The sequence below is a fragment of the Labrus bergylta genome, chromosome 3 (assembly GCF_963930695.1).
Source record: "Labrus bergylta chromosome 3, fLabBer1.1, whole genome shotgun sequence".
Lineage (NCBI taxonomy): Eukaryota > Metazoa > Chordata > Actinopteri > Labriformes > Labridae > Labrus > Labrus bergylta.
In genome coordinates this window covers 17,793,674-17,811,975 of record NC_089197.1, presented here as the reverse complement: position 1 = coordinate 17,811,975, position 18,302 = coordinate 17,793,674, and the positions used below count along the sequence as shown (strand labels likewise).

Below are 18,302 nucleotides of genomic sequence, written 5' to 3'. Positions count from 1 at the left end.
CTTCATCTTAACCTTATTTGACCCCCTTTGTACAAACCAGCACTTTATACAACCCAATGTGTTCATTTATCTCATTGGTGGGTGAAGGCCTATGCTTAGCATTACCAGAAGAGCTGATGATGATGATGGTATGTGGCAGGAATGCAACCTCATAAGGGCCAAGCTGACATTTTATACACACTTTAGGTCCATAGTTTCTCATAAAAAGATGAAAAACAAATGATCTAATCCATCAAGTAGTACTTCTGTTTAGTTATCAGCTCTCTGAATCAGTCAGGGTTTGATTGGATTACCAAAACTTAGGTCTCCATTAGATACATACATACATAGAGCATGGCACAGATGGCCAAATGAATACAGTTTATTATTTTACAGATACATCATAAGAAGAGTTAGTTAGTTTTTTGAGGCACCAAGTTTGAAATAAAGATAATACAAATTAGTTGTAGCCCCCCCTCATTAACTAGTTCTGTTTTGTAAAATGCACAACACAGAACGGACTATCAAGTTGTATATTTAGCTGCAGTTTTTGTTGAAAATTTACCTAGTTATGTTTCATATTGATTTACTTTTGATTTAATTTTGGAGGCTTTAAGGACAACATATGCCTGCTTACCTGCATTCAATATCTTCAACCAACTGATTTATCCGAACAAACCTTTGATGTCACAACTAAATGCCTTACTTTAAAAGACAACGCACCGCTTACAAGGCCATCAAAAAGAACATGCTTTATTGAAAATTCTCTTGAAGAAAACAATGTAAGGTATGCTTCTGTGACAAAACATAACATTCTGTAAATACCTGTTTTCTTGCTGGCAAAAATAATACTGTTTTTTAAAAGATTGATCTGTATGACTAGAAACAGTTTGACCACACATCTGTCCAAATAAAACCCCAAAAAAACAACGTACCACATAATCTAACTGAACACTGAGAAATGTCTTGTTTTCTCGTTTGTAGAGCACAGATCATAAAGTCCACAACAGTCAACTAAGGAGAACATTTCCCACCATCTTGCAGGTGCAACAGACTCAGAAAAAAAAGTTTAGATTTAATTCTGAAAAGGCAAATGGCCTTGGTTGGAAAACCAATTCCAGTTGTCTTTTGGAACTTCAAACTGTCATAACTTGGACAATTGAGAACCTTCACAGACATGACTGAAAAACGTACATGGGATTTTTCATTGCACCATCACGTATCTAGCTTGCTTAGATGCACACACAGACATGACACATGGACCTGCTCCTGAAGTAGCTGTCTTACAATCACATGATGAGGCTGGTTTTCTGATCTCATATGCAGTCAATCCTTTCCATCATGATTTGCCGCAACTTCTGAAGCTTCATACACTCGGCCATAGTAAATGACTGACACCTGTTCACATACATATAAGTTCTTAAACATGTTTATCAGTTTAAGGGGGAAAAAAAAGGCAAACGATTCCCTGTGTAGTTCATAGATGTCAGGACAGTCTGATGCAGGAAACAGTCCACCATTATTTCAACACAAAAAAAATAATTCATGGCAACAACTTTTTTGCTAAACTAGACATTGTAGTTGGTGGCTATTGAGAACAAAGAGTTTGGGGATTACTTATGCATGTGCAGAAAGCTCCCCGTTGCTCACGGTGACCGGGAGAGGACGACTGGTACCTGAGCTCAACCTTCTGTCACGCTCTAAAGCCAGGAATAGGGACCAGATAAAAGAGCTGTATAGGTTTATAAATACACTTAGAGAGCGACACTTCAACTTTAACTTGGGTTAAAAGCTTCAAGTCCTGTGGCCACATCTGACATTACAGCTGGGTGTTCTCGCATACTTGTGCCCATATCCAGTTATGTAGCCATTCACTTTGAGAAGCGCTTTACTGCACACTCACCCCTCGATGGCGTCTAAAAGCAGTGTTCTTAAAGTAACATGTTTTCTCTGTAGTAATGTTGTGGTACTTTAACACATACGTGTTGCCCCTGCTGAAGTATCTTATTCAATGAAAAGCCTCAAACAGTGTAAACTAACAGTGTAACAATACCTCTGGCTGGGTTATAGATGTTCATTTTAAAATACTAGCATGTAAGTGTAAACTGAATGGGTATATAACTGTATACAGTGCTTTCTGATAAGAAAACCTACAACAGAAAAAGTGTAAAATCAGTGCAGTTTGCAGGTTTGGCAAGTCATCGTCACCTGGATTATAAAAAACAGTCAACGTGCCAGTCAGTTTCTCTTGTGTACAGCAGCTCACACACTGCAAAAACTAGTCAAAACAACAATGTAACGCAGAAGCATTTCAACAAAAATCCTAAATCCTAAATGCTAACTGTTTACTAATAAAGATTATCAACCTCACTGGTACCTGCCTTTTTCCCCCCATATATATATATATTTATTATTAAACGTAGTCTGAATCCTATGCGTACCCTATGGGCGTTTCACAACTGTAAGGATAGCAATTCTGCTGGTGCTGAGCTCAGAAGGGATGCTCCGATCCTGCGGTCTCCAATTTTCAGTGTGAATACAAAACTTTTCACTGTCAATCAGTGCAGGTGAATCATAAATTCCTGACTGCAAATTATAATTAAAATCTAATTAAAATCTTTCAAATTGTAAAAGAGGCAAAAATGTAACCCCCCTCCCCCTCCCCCACCAAAAAAAAAAAAAAAAACACACAAACACATTTACAAACTCACAAACATACTATGATCAGCAAGCACACTTTTCTCTGCTCTCGGTTTGATTGTTAGAGAGCTACACATTCACAATCTCAGCTAAAATAATGTAGATCACTTTTTGCATCCTCACAAATATCACATCAGCATCCGTCACTTTGCACCAGCTGACATACACATGCAGATTTGTAACACTCTGTGTCATTCACTAATGATAATGCATGAGGCCACATCCTACTGCATCTATAACTTAATCCTCGGCATGTGCTGAAAGTTCACCGTCACTGTCCCTCCTCATTGTGCCAAGGGTTCAGGTAAAAGTGAGTTGACAGCAGCAGTTGGAAGCCACACTCATCGGTGATTTGCACACGAGTGCTGAGTGTAAGGGTACCCATCATTTTCATATTGCAGTTACAAAGTCTTTTCTTGATAGCAGACGACAAAAACAACAACAAAAAAACAGAATCTCTCTTTCCGGTTGCTGCTGTCCTCTTTGAACTGGAGTTTCAGGTCGCTCCCCAGCCAAGGCATCTTATGCAGTTGGAAGAACGATCCTAACAACAAACTGCAGACTGTCTTTTTGAAAAGTAGGGTCTTTTTGGCTCATTGTATAAAAAATTCTCATTCAAACAAAAAGAAAATCAGGAGAATCTCCATCTGGTTGAAACTTTAGGGCAACTACTATGTCATGTTGCGCTTATTCCCCCTCACAATCGGTCGGGCAAACTCCACAAAGTCATCTATGAGGACTGGCCAAGCCCCTGAGGAGAGAGCAAAACACTGACTGTTAGTGACACCTTATTTGATCTGTTCAAGTGACTCAAGTCATTAGTACAATGAGTGATGATGTGGTGGTTTGGTCTCTCAATAGTCACAGGCGCCACCTGCTGGCCTGATAGAAATCCAACCAACAGTGATTTACCTTAATTTTGCTTTACAATTTATAATATCAGAAAAGGTTGAAAAAACTGAACAAAAAAATAATTCACAGTATGCAGACTGCCCCTTTAAAAGGTTAAATTCAATATGACAGTGCTTGAATAAATAACTTCAGTGCCTATCATTTTTTGTGTTTAGTTACTCAGATATATGCTATACAATTAAATCTATCATAAGTTTTTTTTTTTTTAAATGATGCCTTTCACATCATACACATCTTAAAGCAATGTACAACCACATTTTTAAATACTAATATTTGATGCAGTCTGAGCTCATAAGGATGACTGACTGAATTACAAGCATGCAACTGTGAGTGTTCATCTTTCATCAGGGAATTAACAGCTGAAATGTTCACACTTGGACAGTGTAATGAATAGCTTTCATCAACAAGTCTTTCATATCTTCACCTTCCTCATCATAGTTCGACATGTCGTCTTCAATCATATTTCCGAAGTCCAGGAGGAGGTTCCACGTGTCCTTAGGAATTGAGCGCTTATGATGCTCCTGAATGCAACACAGGAACATTTATTAACAGTATGTCACAGATGTGGAGGGGATTTTTTTCTAGGCTGTTGTTTGTGGCTTTAGTTGTGTTTGACTTTCCTCTGATGTTTCTTAAGGTGGTAATACGCCATACACAGCCCGGATGCAAAGTTTCTACTAATTAATTTTGGTTTTGTTTTATTAAAATATATGGATGACACAGAACACTAAATGCATCCTCTCTCACCAGCAGGAAGCGGTTCCAGAGATCCAAGAACTTGAAGCGATCTGTGAGAACTAGATTCCAGTAAGCGACGGCCATCTCTAGGTCTAGGAAACAAAATAAGTGAGATATCATTTTAAATGAATCAAAACCGGATCTTACAAAAAAAAAAACTGTTAAACCTCAGGGTATTTTTTGAAACATGGGACCAGTTCCCCTTTTCTATATATTCTCATACTTACCTAAACCTTTCTGGCCGGGGTTCTTGGCAAAATTGAAGGTAAACTGGTAAAAGTCTTTGAACTTCCCCGTGTCTTTCAGCTCCTGCTCCAGTCTGGGGAGCATTGACTTAAGTTTTTCTGGACTGTCACAGCTAGAGGTAAAATAACAGAGAGAGAAAAATGATCAGACCTCTAAAATTCCTGTTATCACAAGTGGCAGTGACAGCATACACAAGCTGAAACAATGTGAAGACACAAACTCGCTTGTTAAATTCATGTTTTACACAAAATACAGTTAGATCAATTTTTATACATGCAACCTCTATTTATTTGCAGTCAACCTTAATAAACCAATCCATGTAACAGCAGCATGTTTCAGTCCCAGTAATGCTCACCCAAGCTCAGCCATGCCGTCCACAAACTCTTTCTTGCTGAACTCGCACTGCGTGGCCGCTCTGAACTTCCATGCCACCACAAGTATGCTCATGCTAGCTGGGTCCAGGGTCAGGTCATCGCAGAACTGCTGGATCCCATCAATGCCTATTTTATTCTCATCCTGGGGGTCTGCAAACACAGTAGAGAAAAGTGAGCAGGGCCGTCAGACAGGACAGGCAGACTGAGCAGCCTTTAACATGAAACTAAACTGACGCTTGCCTTTGTATCTGTTGTAGAGCTGTTCCAGCTTCTTGCGATCCACTGAGGTTTTCATGGATTCTTTGTAGTAGAGGTCTGGATTCTGGAAGTAGTTGTCCGTGGCAAATTCTAGTTTCCAGTCATTCTGCGTCAGGCAGTACACGGCTGTCCTCTCCCCAGCCTGCGTGAAGGACATGAACTGCCGAACCTTGTCCTTCTGCGATGACTTCAACTTGTGCTGTGAGACAAGCGGGCGCACAGGTAAATCCAAGGATGGAATTAAATCCCCCCCCAACCCATTTAAACAAACATTGGTATTTCAATCTTTCCTAATAAGATAGCCTCTAATATATGTGATCAGTGTGTATACTATAATTATCTGAAAAAGAATATGCACAACTTAGGCATATCATCAGGTGACACATTACATTTATTAATGGCCAACTTTAGACAGGCCTTCCAGATTATAATTAAACACAGAAGTCTTTATTAGTTCAGTTTTGTTGTGCTGTAGAGATGCACACAGGGCCTCATGTACACTTGGAGCTCTAGATACCTGGGGCAAGTTTCCAGTGTGCACAGAAAGAAAATCCGCCATGGGCTTAGACATCATCATTCACACATACAACACACAAACCAGTCTAAACTTTGCGAAACATTTGAATTAAGAGATCTGATTTACATTTTTGTACTTTACATGAATGCAAAAATAGTTGGGTGTGCGTTTACTTATGGACACATTGTAAGATGTGGCACACAGATAAGAAAAAAAGTAAGACTCACACCATGCATGCACCAATAATATGTTGTATAAACCCTGTCACTCTTACATGCATGGTCGCAAGGTTCCGTTATTGTGTTAAAAAAAAAAAAAAAAAAAATACCTCCCGGAGTGAATTTCATCTACACGCTCATTTGGGAGGCACGTCTTTTGCAAAACAAAAAAAAAACAACAAAAAAAAAAAACTGCGGACCTGACCCACCCGATGATCACACAGCAAATTCGCCGTGACAGGCCAGTGTTTTGCGACCCAGTTTTTTTTTTTTTTCTGGGGAGGGGACGTGTGATCCTGCAGGCTCTCTCTCCTGACCCGGGGCAGCGGCAGCAACGGGAGCACAGACGAGTTACCAAAAAGGGAAAGGTACGTGCAGCGAGAAGTGCGGGTGTCCGATCTCAAAATACCAACAACTGACCTTCCATTTCCCTCATATTCGCGACTCATATCACCCTGACAATGCGACACTTGGTTAAGGACGAGCCCGATCCCAAATATCTGAGTGATCCCTTTACATCAATGACCGCCGTTCTCGGTTTCTGCACTTGCTTCAAGGAGCTAAAGATTCTCTCCAGTTTCTCATATTTAATCTTACCTACCATTTTATCACACGCTGTTTTGGCCCACTTGATATCCAATTACCCCTCGTGCGCATGCGCGAAACAAACTGCGCTACCGAAGGGCGATTGATTCATGGGAAATGTAGTTCTGCGGGACTGTAACCCAAACAGGCCACGGTGTTATGAACACCCGAAATGTAACAGCTGTCTGTACAACTGACACCTTTTAAGGGATAAAAACAAAATATTATTGTTCTCTAAGTGCTTGTAATGAAACATATTTGCATGAAAACTTGAAGTCGTAACGTTGTAACTAATCTGTCTAATGTAAATAGACGTTTTAGAGTAAGAGAGCCGACAGAACTGAGTTTTGAACTTATTGAACAGGCGTTGTTGTTGTTGTTGTTTAGTGTGTCATGACAGCCATTTGATATGATACGTTCAAATAGTTTGACCAGTTATAGCAATTTGAGGGCAAAAAAAAAAAAACATGTGAAAACTACAACTCCCATATCAAAGCTGATAAAGATGTTTCGGAAGTAATCTTCAAGTGGATCAAAGTTATATCAGCGTGACAGCGCTCAGAAAACAATGCGCTAGTTGTTTGGTTAGTCAACGTTATATTCCAACTTTTCATTACGTCGTGATGACCCTTTTCTCTCTCCCACCCCCCCAGAAAAAACATTTAATATAAACTTAAATGACAGCTACTTAGCCGTGTTAGCTCGTGTGTTGACTCAGCTGCCTGTCTGACAGCTCCGAGGAGTTTTGAGAGCTAACTAAGCTCAACTTGCTGCTCAAGAATAGAAAACAGGTTGAACTTTATACACACTTTTAACTAATCCTTCTTTGATTTGTTGAATTTAACAGCGACGTACCTACCTGGGCGAAGTTGCGTGCACATCCCCTTAAGCCCTCGCGACAGTCCTTCAGCTGCGGGTGGAGCAGGTCGAGGTAAACATGGAGCTGGTGGAGTAAAGAGGTGAACGCCTGTCCGCCTGCATGGACGCTGGCTTCAGCTGCTATGTGGCAGGGGGAGGAGGAGGGGTGTCGGTGCGGTACAACAGCGTGATTGTTCCCCTTCTTCTTCTTCTTCTTCAGCTTCTCCTTCAGTCGTGGAGTTGGGTGGAGAGCCAGCACTGTGCAAACAAATATTTCGCAGGTATCGCTTTCCTTACTTTTAATGGTTATTTCTGTTTCTATTCGTGTGTTCGGTGAGGCGTGTTGAGTTGATAAGTGTTTGGAGTTCATGCTTTCATTGCCTGTGCTGTCTCCTGGTTTGTCTGAACGTCATTCATTTTCGTGGGTGGTGTGTTTTCAGCGTTGTGTGTGATTTTTTTTTTTTTTTTTTTTAATGAATCCTTGCAGGAATCATGTTTTTTTCAGTGTAGCCTACACATGTTTTTTTTTTTTTTTTTTTTTTTTTTCACTTTGTAAAATTGTAGAATAACCACTCGGTATTGGGTATGCAAATGTTGCCAGCCTGTCAAAAGTAAAGTGCATCAATGGTGGAAAGTTAATTAACCCTGACACTGATATTTTACAAAACTTTAAGAATAATTGGCAATTAATGTAATAGTTGGAATATTCTAAACCAAGAATAATCAATACATCTTTTTACTAATTATCAATGAACTGTTTTCAGTAATACTATTCCAGTTAATCCAGTTTCCAGTCAAATTCATTTCTCTACAACAACAACAACAACAAAAAAACACAGAAATTAAGTAGTATGAGGCATCATGTTGGCCTTTTGGAAATACCAGTAGACATTTCCCACAAGTTTCTGTCCTTAAAAAGACCTGACAATGTAAGTTAAAGGAGTAAAAGGCAGTATTTAAGTTGCAGCCTTGTATGAGGAAGAAACTTTGTACTTTCTTTTTACACCTTTACAGCGTAACTTTTCAGAGTAACATACAGTGATCGTCTCGTGAATTTAACCCACTATTGTACACTAAATAAATCATGCATGCTTTTGTTCTTTTGATCTCTATCAACAGTTGCTAATGGCTACAGCCCAGTTGTAGGAAGGACAGAGGAGGAGCTCGAAAAGTAAATGCTCATAAAGGTGCGGCCCAGCTTGGGTGTGAGTCAAATTCACTCTGTCGCAGTGTTGATGTTGTAAAGTATTAATGCTGCGGGCAATTTTCCATTATGTGAGGGTGGAGAGAGTGAATATGTCAGTTTCTTAAATTATCACAGCTCTTTTGTACTTCAATTTTTGATAGACACAAAGCGTGACATCAGGTTTAGGCAGAATAGCAAGTGCTGCTGGATTGTATTCATGTGACGTGCTCATACAAGTCATCTGCACTAAACCCTGCACAGCAATGTGTTATTAACAGCCCAAAGCAACCAGTGAGAGAGGCCACAGGTGTGTACACACAGCTGTTGCTTCAGCTTTTATCTGTGACCTAGAGATTAAACCATCTCTTGAGATCACACTAAGGAGCACAAAAGCAGAGTTTGAACATAACAGGGGATAATCTACTGTATATCAAATTTGAGGACAAATGCTACTGTCTGTGCTGTAAACGGCATGAATGAGGGTTGTTGTGTTCTATAATTGTGGTATAATCAATAAATTCCATTAAAAGACCAAAATAAGCATGTTGGTTTATCTTTCAGTGCTTTACCAATTCCACAGCATACTGAAGAAGTAGAACTTTGAAATTGGTCACAACTAATACTTAAATCAGGCAAAAATGTTATAATCATTCCTGAAACACATGGAAACTGTTGTATTTAGTAAAATAGTAAAAATGTTCTCCAAAAGAAAATAACAGTGAACTTGTTAGCGACTGTTTCGATCTGCAGAGTCCCTCTGCACCTAAAAAAGTTAAAGACCCAGCTCTTTCATGAACACCTACTAACTTAATGATGATGGTCTCGATATTACTGATGATGATGATGGTTGTGACTATGTTTTTTGTTTGATAACGACGACTTTTAAGATGGTTTCTATACTGATTAGAGCTCTCAAGAACTGCCCTCAATGTTGCGCTTTGCCTCTGGTCACTTCCTGTCAGCACCTGTGTGTCCAATCGGACTCAAAGCTGATCGTTTGCTCTTACTGACATTGTTCCCCCTTTTTTTTCTATCCTTGCTTGTGTTGTACTTACTCTCTGATGTACGTCGCTTTGGATAAAAGCGTCTGCTAAGTGAATTGTAGAATTGAATTTTCTATTCTGATTCCAAAGAGCTAGTGAGGTTTTATTTATTATATTTTAATTTGACTTTTCCAGGAAGTCCCATTACGATCAAAATGTAGGGGGGTTTTTTTGCAGTGAGTAATCTGGCGAGGTTGCAAACATACCAATTCAGAATGTCTAAAAATGCTAAATACATACATGATATGCGAAAATCTGAATAAAATCACCAATAAAGTCAGCTGTTCAAGCACAGGTGTCAAATCTACAGCGTGGCATTATTTCTTTATGAAGCTCCTGGGTTCATCTATTGAACTCAAAGTTTGTTTTGTTGCTCTCACAGCAAAATGTCTATCTAGAGTGCATAGCAGGAAAATACAGTTTGTATCAGTCCAAACCTGGGCTACAATTTGAAGGCTTTTACGGCTAGAAAGGCAACATATGTTAAGTCCATGCACATGCACCACTAATAAAGAAACAAATTAGTGTCAATCAATTTGAGTTCTTTTGTTATGGGTTTTGTTGACAGTAAGAAAAAAACACCACATATTATCTTACATTCATTTAATTCTCTTGACATTTACAACTTTAAACTCATACCTATCAGAGTATTCATCTCCTTGATTTTTCTGCCTCACCCTCTGGCTCTCTCTCTCTCTCTCTCTCTATCTCTCTCTCTCTCTCTCTCTCTCTCTCTCTCTCTCTCTCTCTCTCTCTGTTACCAGGCTCATTTCTCTTCATCATTCTCCACCCTTGGGTGAAGACAGACCGTCGAGGTTTGGATGCAGGTCGTGTGTTGGCTGCTGTGCCTCAGCACAGTCGGGGCACTAGTTGTGCTACCAAAAAAACAGGTGGCCCAGCAAGCCATCAAGCTTTATCGAGGCAAAGGGGCCCCACAAGGCTACAGCTGGGTGGCAGGCAACTGTAAACAGCTGGCGGGCCTCCTGCGTCAGAAAAATGTGGTGGTCAAGAAGCTGGCGGCCGCGGCTGCTGCTGTTGGAAAAGACCAGTCCCTTTCAGAACCCGAGAGGCACTTCCAGGTACCAAACTGAGGAAAAAAAAGATTGAGCTGTCTTATTATTGAATGATTTTGAAGCCTAGTTTAGACTCTGATGGCAGCACAAGGTGTGTGAGACGTAACACCTGCAGCTTTTCAGCGGTGTTTCTTTAAGTCTTTGTCTCTACGCAAAATGGTTCCACAGTGACACGTGTTCATCTGTCATACTCAGGTTTCACTTATAGAGAGAAGATGCCCTGGTTTAATTATTGCTGTAACCAACAGTTATTTTCATCATGTATTTCAGTGAATGATGATGTTTTAAAAAATGTCAAAAGAGATTTAAGACTTTCAATGACCAATGTAGCTTATCAAAGTTTAGCTCATTTATATAACTAAATTAATAACTCATTAATTGACTCATTGTTTGAACTCCAGATAGGAAATGGCCAAACACATGATTGGATTATTTTCTTTAAAGTAATTAATCAGCGTTATCAGAAACAAATTCTATTTTTGATATTTTCTCTGATTGAAAACATAGCAGCTGCTCTCTTCAAAACAAATAACCAGGCTTCCATTAAAAACAGGACGCCAGATATATAATGCGTTAATGACCGAGTGGTGTCTCCCTGTCGGCATTCAGGTTCACACTCTGGAGGTCTTCCAGAAGGAGCTGAATGAGACTGGGAACCTGGTGTTTCAGGCGGTGCAGAGCCTGCAGAGGGCACTGCAGGGAGACTACAAGGATGTAGTCAACATGAAGGAGAGTAGCAGACAGCGGCTGGAGGCCCTCAGGGAGGCGGCCATAAAGGTGAGGGGCATGGTGGTCAGCAGGGTTTCATGGTGTGCCTACTTCAGAGAGTCAGGAGAGAGAGAGAGAGAGAGAGAGAGGTGAATTCACGATGTATTCTGTCAGTGTGGAAACAGAATATATTTGTGATTCTGTCATGCCCCTCATTGATAATCAAAATGTTTGTTTATAATCTATAGATCGATGGTTGGAATGATTACTTCATCACATGTTATCATTTTGACAGAGTGAAATTAGTACTGTACTTCACTAAAACAAAGTGCAATAAGTCACTGACCCCTATAAGTGTACTTCTGTCGTTTGACTTTGACTCTCCCCCGTTCAGGAGGAGCAGGAGTATGTGGAGCTGGTGGCTGCAGAGAAGCATCAGCAGGAAGCTGTGAAGAGCGCTTTAGCCCAGAATAAGACTTTATCCATGCTGGATGAGATCCTAGAGGACGTCAGGAAGGCCGCAGACCGGCTCGAAGAGGAGATCGAGGAGCACGCCTTTGACAACAACAAACAGGTCAGCCAGCAGGGCATGTGCTAGGCTAATAACGTATATACCTTCGAGATTACACCTGCGCCTCATTTCAGTTCCCTCTGTTGTGTAGATGAGAGGTGTAAATGTTGAGGCGGTGTTGAGAGTGGAGGATGAGGAGAAGAGTGGGAAGAGGAAGAACAAGTCCCAGCAGAAGGAAGTGGAGGATGACCTCGGACTAAGCATGCTCATTGACTCGCAGAACAACCAGTACGTGCTGACCAAACCCCGAGACTCCACCATGCCTAGAGCAGACCACCACTTCATCAAGGTCAGTGTATTCCTCACACTCAGGACCCACGCTAAGGCTTCCACGTTTTAAATATTTGAAACAATAATTTAGTTCTTTACACCGTCTGCTGCAGGACTTGGTGTCGGTGGTGATGTTGTCCCTGCCCTGTGGCTGGATTTGTTCACTAGTCGGTCTTCCTCCCATGTTTGGATACATCGTCTGTGGGGTGCTCCTCGGTCCCTCTTGCCTGAACAGCATCAAGGTGTGTGTGTCTGTGTGTTGCTGTAGCTTTAAAGAACATTAACTAGTCTTACTGTGTATGTGATAGTGTGTTTATGGTCAGAGTCTGTCTCTGTGTCCTACAGTCGATGGTCCAGGTGGAGACTCTGGGGGAGCTGGGTGTGTTCTTCACACTCTTTGTCGTAGGATTGGAGTTCTCACCTGAGCGCGTTCGAAAGGTAAGCAAGAGGGGCGACAAAAGAGGAGTCACTCTTTTGTCTAACCACAAATGAACAATATGTACAAATGTCTGTGAATATGTGTGATTGCAAATACAATTAAAAAAATAAAAAATTCAGTAAGACATTTTTTTACACAACAAAAAGGCGACTTGCACTATTGTCATGGTTTTTATTAGACGAGATAAGATATCTTTATTGTCACTATACAAGTACAACAAAATACTGTTTGAACAAGCATGTAAAGGACCTGATTAATGACCTGACCTGACTGACACTCAATCAGGTCATTAGGGAATAATGATTACTTAAATACAGTTTTATAAATTAAGATTTATGGTCCTTAAGGTAATGAAGCCGTTTTAAGTGACTATAAAGTTGTAAAGATAGTTGGTTACTTACTTCCTTGAGGGCTTTAACAGTTCATTTATGCAGTGTGTGAATGTGTCTGTGTGTAGGTATGGAAGACGTCCGTTCAGGGCTCGTGTTACCTGAGTTTACTGATGGTCGGGGCCGGTTTGGTGTGGGGACAAGTCCTGCGTATTAGACCCACCCAGACTGTCTTCATTTCCACTTGTCTCTCCCTGTCAAGCACTCCGCTAGTGTCCCGCTTCCTTGCGGGGAGCCGAGGGGACAAAGAAGGTATGGGGGGGGGAGAATGTCTGTTTACATGAATTAACACATTTACAGTGTTTTAATGTATTTTTGCATGATAGTTTTTAAATATAACAAGTTTAACTTCAGGTCAAGACTTATTCTGTTTTATTTGCATTGTTGCATCGACATCAGGTTGCCAGGGTTTTTTCAATTCAACATGTTCACAAGTGTTAGGTTATGATGTGGAAAAACATGGATTCTAAAAAGATGATGTGTGGTATTTTAGTACTTAAAGCATTTATTTTCAATTCAATTCAATTCCAAAAACTTTATTTGTACCCGGGGGGCAATTCAAAGAATTTGCCAGTTTTAGTGATTTTGTTGATATTGAAGTTTTGTCCCAGATGTGCTACTTTACCCATACACTCCCCAAAAAATAATGAAATCTAGTTGTTCAAGGCTTTTTATCTTCAAGGTCTACACCACAAAGTAGACCTTGCATTGAACCTTTTGCGTGTTTGTTTGTTGTTGTAATTTCCACACTGTCTTTTTCAGTTATTTCCTCAGGTTAATCTGTTAAGACTCGAGGGTTAATAATAATATGTGCGATTGTGTGTCTTTGTGTACGCGTGTTTGAAACAGGTGATCTGGACTACAGCAGCGTACTCCTCGGGATGTTAGTGATGCAAGATGTTCAACTCGGTCTCTTCATCGCCGTCATGCCAACTTTGATCCAGGCTCAGAGTGGCGACTTGGACAGGTGAATTATCTCTTTTTTTTTTTCTTATATCCACTCAAACACTGAAACACACAGAGCTTGTTTAAATCTTCTGTTCCTCTTTATGAAAAACAGCTTCCTTTTTGGCAGTCTCCGTGTGTTGTACCTGCTGGCTCAGGTACTGGGCTCTCTGGCTGTTGTGCTGCTCCTCTGTCTTTTATTCAAGTCCGCCCTGATTGGCCCGTACTACAAGAAGCTGCATGCTGAGAGCAAAGGCAACAAGGAGATCCTGGTGCTGGGCATGGCAGCGTTTGTCTTTTTCATGCTGACGGTACGCAAGTTAACCGTTTGGGCTTTTATAAATCAGTTTTTGAGGAGGCTGTTCGTGTTCATATTTTCTTATTCTGACTGATTCTACAGGTGACAGATTTTCTCGATGTGTCGATGGAGCTGGGCTGTTTCCTGGCTGGAGCTTTGCTGTCCACACAGGGTCACATGGTCACTACTGAGGTCATGGGATGCATTGAGCCAATCAGAGATTTCCTCGCTATCATCTTCTTTGCCTCTATTGGTCAGTTCCAATGTAACAATTCCAAAAAGATTTTAGCTTATTATAATCATGTTGTACTTTTTCTTTTTTTTTTTTTACAATCAGCAGTCAAACTTTACTGATCTTGTGTTTGTTTCTCCGATGCTGCAGGTCTTCACGTTTTCCCAACATTTGTGCTGTACGAGCTCACCATCCTGCTGGTTCTGACACTCACACTTGTCATTATGAAGGTACAGCACTCAACTCTCAGCGATCATTTTCCTTCTCCAGCTCTCCTGTAATTACCACTTTCTCAGTCTCTCCTTCTGTCTCCTCTGTTCCTCCTAGTTCGTGATGGCAGTACTGGTGCTGTCAGTGATCCTGCCTCCAGGCTCTCAACACATACGCTGGGTGGTCTCAGCTGGTCTGGCTCAGGTCAGCGAGTTCTCCTTCGTCCTGGGTAGCCGAGCGCGTCGGGCTGGCATCATATCTAGAGAGGTCAGTGATGTAGTGATGTAGAAGTGTTGTATTTTTTTTAACTTACTGCCTATTCTGACTCACTTTTTTTTTATGAATCTGTCAGTTATTCTTCAGTCAGTTGATTATAATGATACACATTTGAAGTGGGCTTTTGTCAAAGACATGCAAACATAACCCAAAGAAATTGATAAAATAATTACAACTAGAAATGACTTTTTGTCAGATTTGTTTTTTTTTTTATCTGTCACTCTCTCTGACCTCAGGTGTACCTGCTGGTTCTCAGTGTCACCACACTCAGTTTGCTGCTGGCACCAGTGCTGTGGAGAGTCACCACGCAGAGATTCGTTCCCCGGGCTGAACGCAAAATGGTCACATGACAAGAGCATGACCGGCTCTGGGTAAACAGTTCCCATTTGAACACTTCTAAAAAAAAAAAAGACTCCTTTTCTAGTATGTATTTGCTTGTACCAGTACACAATACTTTATGAGGTGTTATATGTTAAAGGAAACTGAAACCCTTCTCTCTGTTGGCGAAACTCAAACCGTCTTAAAGGCTAGATCGAGTCCTTGATAGAAACACCACGGTTTGACAGCTACATAGAATAGCACAAGGACTCAAAATCATTCCATTTGTTTATGCTTTGAATGCACTATTTCATGCACCATGAAAAAACTATCTCTGAATTTTTTGTTTTCCATTAAGTGTGCCTGCACTTTGAACCCCAGGTTTTTCTTTCTGTTAAGAATCACAGAGACCAAATGTGAGTCAACTTATTACTTTGTGTCTTTCTCATTTTTGAGGAAAATGTGTGGATTTTGTTAACAAGGAACATCTCTGTTTGATTTAGATTGTCTTCATGTCTCAAATATTTCATCACATTATGTCACGTTTCTCTGACTACAGATTTTGTGCTGTATCTGGAAGCTGGTATCTTGAAGCTTATTGTAATAGTAGTCTACTATGAATTTAGCTGTGATTACACTTACACTAAATACTACAATAGTTCCTTGTATAGAGACTTGAATGAGATGTCTTTAAGTGCTCTCCATTCTTGTAAGAGTTTTAGATCGTCTCTAGTGTTGCACACATTAGTATAATGTAGAAAATGAAGAAACTGAAATATTTAATATTTTTTTGGGAGGGGGGGGTTTTTAGTCTTTATTTGATAGGAGAGAGGATAGAGTGGGACATCGGGAGAGAGCGGGGAAAGGAGCCAAAGGTCGGACTTGAACCCGGGCCTCCCGCTTGAAAGACTACAGCCTTCGTACATTAGGGCGTGTTCGAGCGGCAATGTCTGGTGTTGAAAAATGAAGTGTAAAATTCTGCAGTTCACTGGCTACAAAAAAGCCGTTTTTTACAGCAGAAATGAACATGTTTACAGCGTGGTTCAAAAAACCAAATTGGTCTGATTAGTCACGACCGTCACACACTGTACAGGGGGAACATTTTTGATAAATCTTCTGTTTTGATTTAATGAAGGATAAGCGTTATTCACAATGAGGCGTGCAGCTGACATGATTGACAGGCAGGCGTGGTGTAGGTGTTGGTCAGGAAGTTTAAGACCCGCCTCCGCTCCAGCTCTTAGCCTGCTGTTAAACTGACTGAAAGTTAGGGTGAGGCAGGATTTCCAGCATGGTGACCGCCATCAATGGGCTTCCAAAGCCCCCTGCAGTAACAGGTGGGTGATGGGCGGGACCACCAGGTCATCTGCGCCCCAAATCACACTTTTACTGAAATTCATGCACTACCTACCATTGAATGTTAAACTGAAGTGCCTGCTCTGCACTAAAGCAAGACTCTGAGGAGTGTGAGAGAGCTTCTCATGTCTTTGTCTTTTCTTTCATAATGTGCTATGTATGTATGTAGCTACATTTGTTTAATTTTTTCATACTTCATATTTTTCCTGCAGTTTGTCAACACTGAGGGATATTTTTTATTTACTTTCTGTAGTGGATGAGTTTACATACTTCCTGTTGGTGGCCATGACTGAGGCCTCCATGCACAAAGAAACACTGTTTCCATCACAATGTTCATTTGTTTTTTGAAATGTCCTTATTAAAAATACACTGACACATTCAAGTCTTCCTGGTTTTCCTCAGTTCTTAAAAGACCATTTGTTTGGTCATTAAAAAAAATGGATTAATTGAAGTAAACTAAACGGTAAAATCGTAGTAACAATCTGATACTACTTATGAAAACCTTATTTCCTCTTACATATGGACAGTTGTTCCCTTTACTTGAACGCTGCACACATTCAAGTTTATCTGTTTTCAAAGTAGATTTAATTAACAACAAAATCAATTAACAAAAGAAACAACATGTCAACAAAGTGGCACACACGGATAATACAGTATTGCAACATGAAGTTATTGCACACCTCTCATAGCCTCAAGAAACCCAATTTATACTTTTCATTGAGCTAGGCTTCTGTCCCGTCCGTGTATCATGAATATCACTGAACTCTCACTGACAGTTTCTTGGCTTCCCTCTGTCAGCTTAAACTTTTTATCAGTTTTCTCCAGCCTTTCCTTCACATGTGCCCGGCCCTCCCTCTTAACTCCACTTAAATCATGGACAACTAAAGAAGGACTTTCAAACAAAGGTTCCCTAAGGGTTTAAAAGCTCCGAGTGGGTGAGGTATTCAGGATTTAACGAACCAAAAAAGTTGTCAAAATTTAAATTTGAATAAAATCATATAGTGACCACTTCTTGATACTGCCACTAAAGACATCTGACCTTTGATCAATGGTATCGTGAAGGTTTGTCAGGATTCACATTCATCTTGAAACAAAGACAGGCTGATGAATGGACAGGTCCGTTGAAGGGAATCAAAGTGATAAACATACGTAAAAGCTTTTATTTTCAGCACAATCGTCTTTTTTTTTTTTATACAGACTTCAGGTGAGGCGGACACATGTCTGTGTGTGAGTATGCTTCTGAGTTCACCTGGACCGTGTAAGCTGATAACACACAACCTCTGCTGTCAGCACATTTGTCAGAGACTTCATCCTATTAGTGTTTGGTAGACAATAACCAGGCAGGTACGCATCCTATAGACTGTACCTTCATATATATGTTAGCAGTTTACTGCTTTTAAAGATGCTTTACAGTTGATTTTGTGGCTGTTATTATAAATGGATTATAGCACAACCTTAAGATGAAAACATCCACAAGAGTTGAGACCAAAGATAAATAAGAATTATTTTTTTCTTCAAATGATGTATATGTCTGAAATGCATTTTCTAGATATTAATTAAAGTCATAATTAAGCCTATAAATCTAATGACATAATCACATCAGCAA

At 40.3% G+C, this 18,302-nt stretch overlaps 2 protein-coding genes across 11 annotated transcripts; one reads left to right on the top strand and one right to left on the bottom strand.

Annotated features, from left to right (window-relative positions):
- Positions 1–716: 716 nt before the first annotated feature.
- dcun1d2b (DCN1, defective in cullin neddylation 1, domain containing 2b) lies at positions 717–7,770 on the bottom strand. 5 transcript variants are annotated; one of them, XM_020635866.3, is made up of 7 exons: positions 7,387–7,770; positions 5,190–5,406; positions 4,931–5,099; positions 4,557–4,687; positions 4,339–4,421; positions 4,016–4,112; positions 717–3,430 (listed from the first exon to the last, which is right to left on the bottom strand). In XM_020635866.3, the coding sequence occupies exons 1-7, from the start codon at positions 7,753–7,755 to the stop codon at positions 3,351–3,353; spliced, it is 1,146 nt and encodes a 381-aa protein (XP_020491522.3). In that variant the 5' UTR covers positions 7,756–7,770; the 3' UTR covers positions 717–3,350. The 5 variants fall into 5 exon arrangements, with proteins under 5 accessions (XP_020491522.3, XP_020491521.1, XP_020491520.1 ...); XM_020635865.3 differs by having other exon boundaries at positions 7,383–7,523; XM_020635864.3 differs by lacking the exon at positions 7,387–7,770 and adding an exon at positions 6,544–6,622.
- Positions 6,287–17,078, top strand: tmco3 (transmembrane and coiled-coil domains 3). Of its 6 annotated transcripts, XM_065952848.1 has the most exons (17): positions 6,287–6,310; positions 7,375–7,486; positions 7,606–7,666; positions 8,505–8,572; positions 10,379–10,693; positions 11,297–11,464; positions 11,790–11,969; positions 12,058–12,255; positions 12,350–12,478; positions 12,582–12,674; positions 13,133–13,316; positions 13,914–14,031; positions 14,125–14,320; positions 14,410–14,560; positions 14,690–14,769; positions 14,867–15,016; positions 15,262–17,078. In XM_065952848.1, the coding sequence occupies exons 5-17, from the start codon at positions 10,436–10,438 to the stop codon at positions 15,373–15,375; spliced, it is 2,019 nt and encodes a 672-aa protein (XP_065808920.1). In that variant the 5' UTR covers positions 6,287–6,310; positions 7,375–7,486; positions 7,606–7,666; positions 8,505–8,572; positions 10,379–10,435; the 3' UTR covers positions 15,376–17,078. The 6 variants fall into 6 exon arrangements, with proteins under 6 accessions (XP_065808920.1, XP_029133579.2, XP_029133582.2 ...); XM_029277746.2 differs by lacking the exons at positions 6,287–6,310; positions 8,505–8,572 and having other exon boundaries at positions 7,373–7,486; XM_029277748.2 differs by lacking the exons at positions 6,287–6,310; positions 7,375–7,486 and having other exon boundaries at positions 7,533–7,666; positions 8,505–8,556.
- The last annotated feature ends 1,224 nt before the right edge of the window (positions 17,079–18,302 follow it).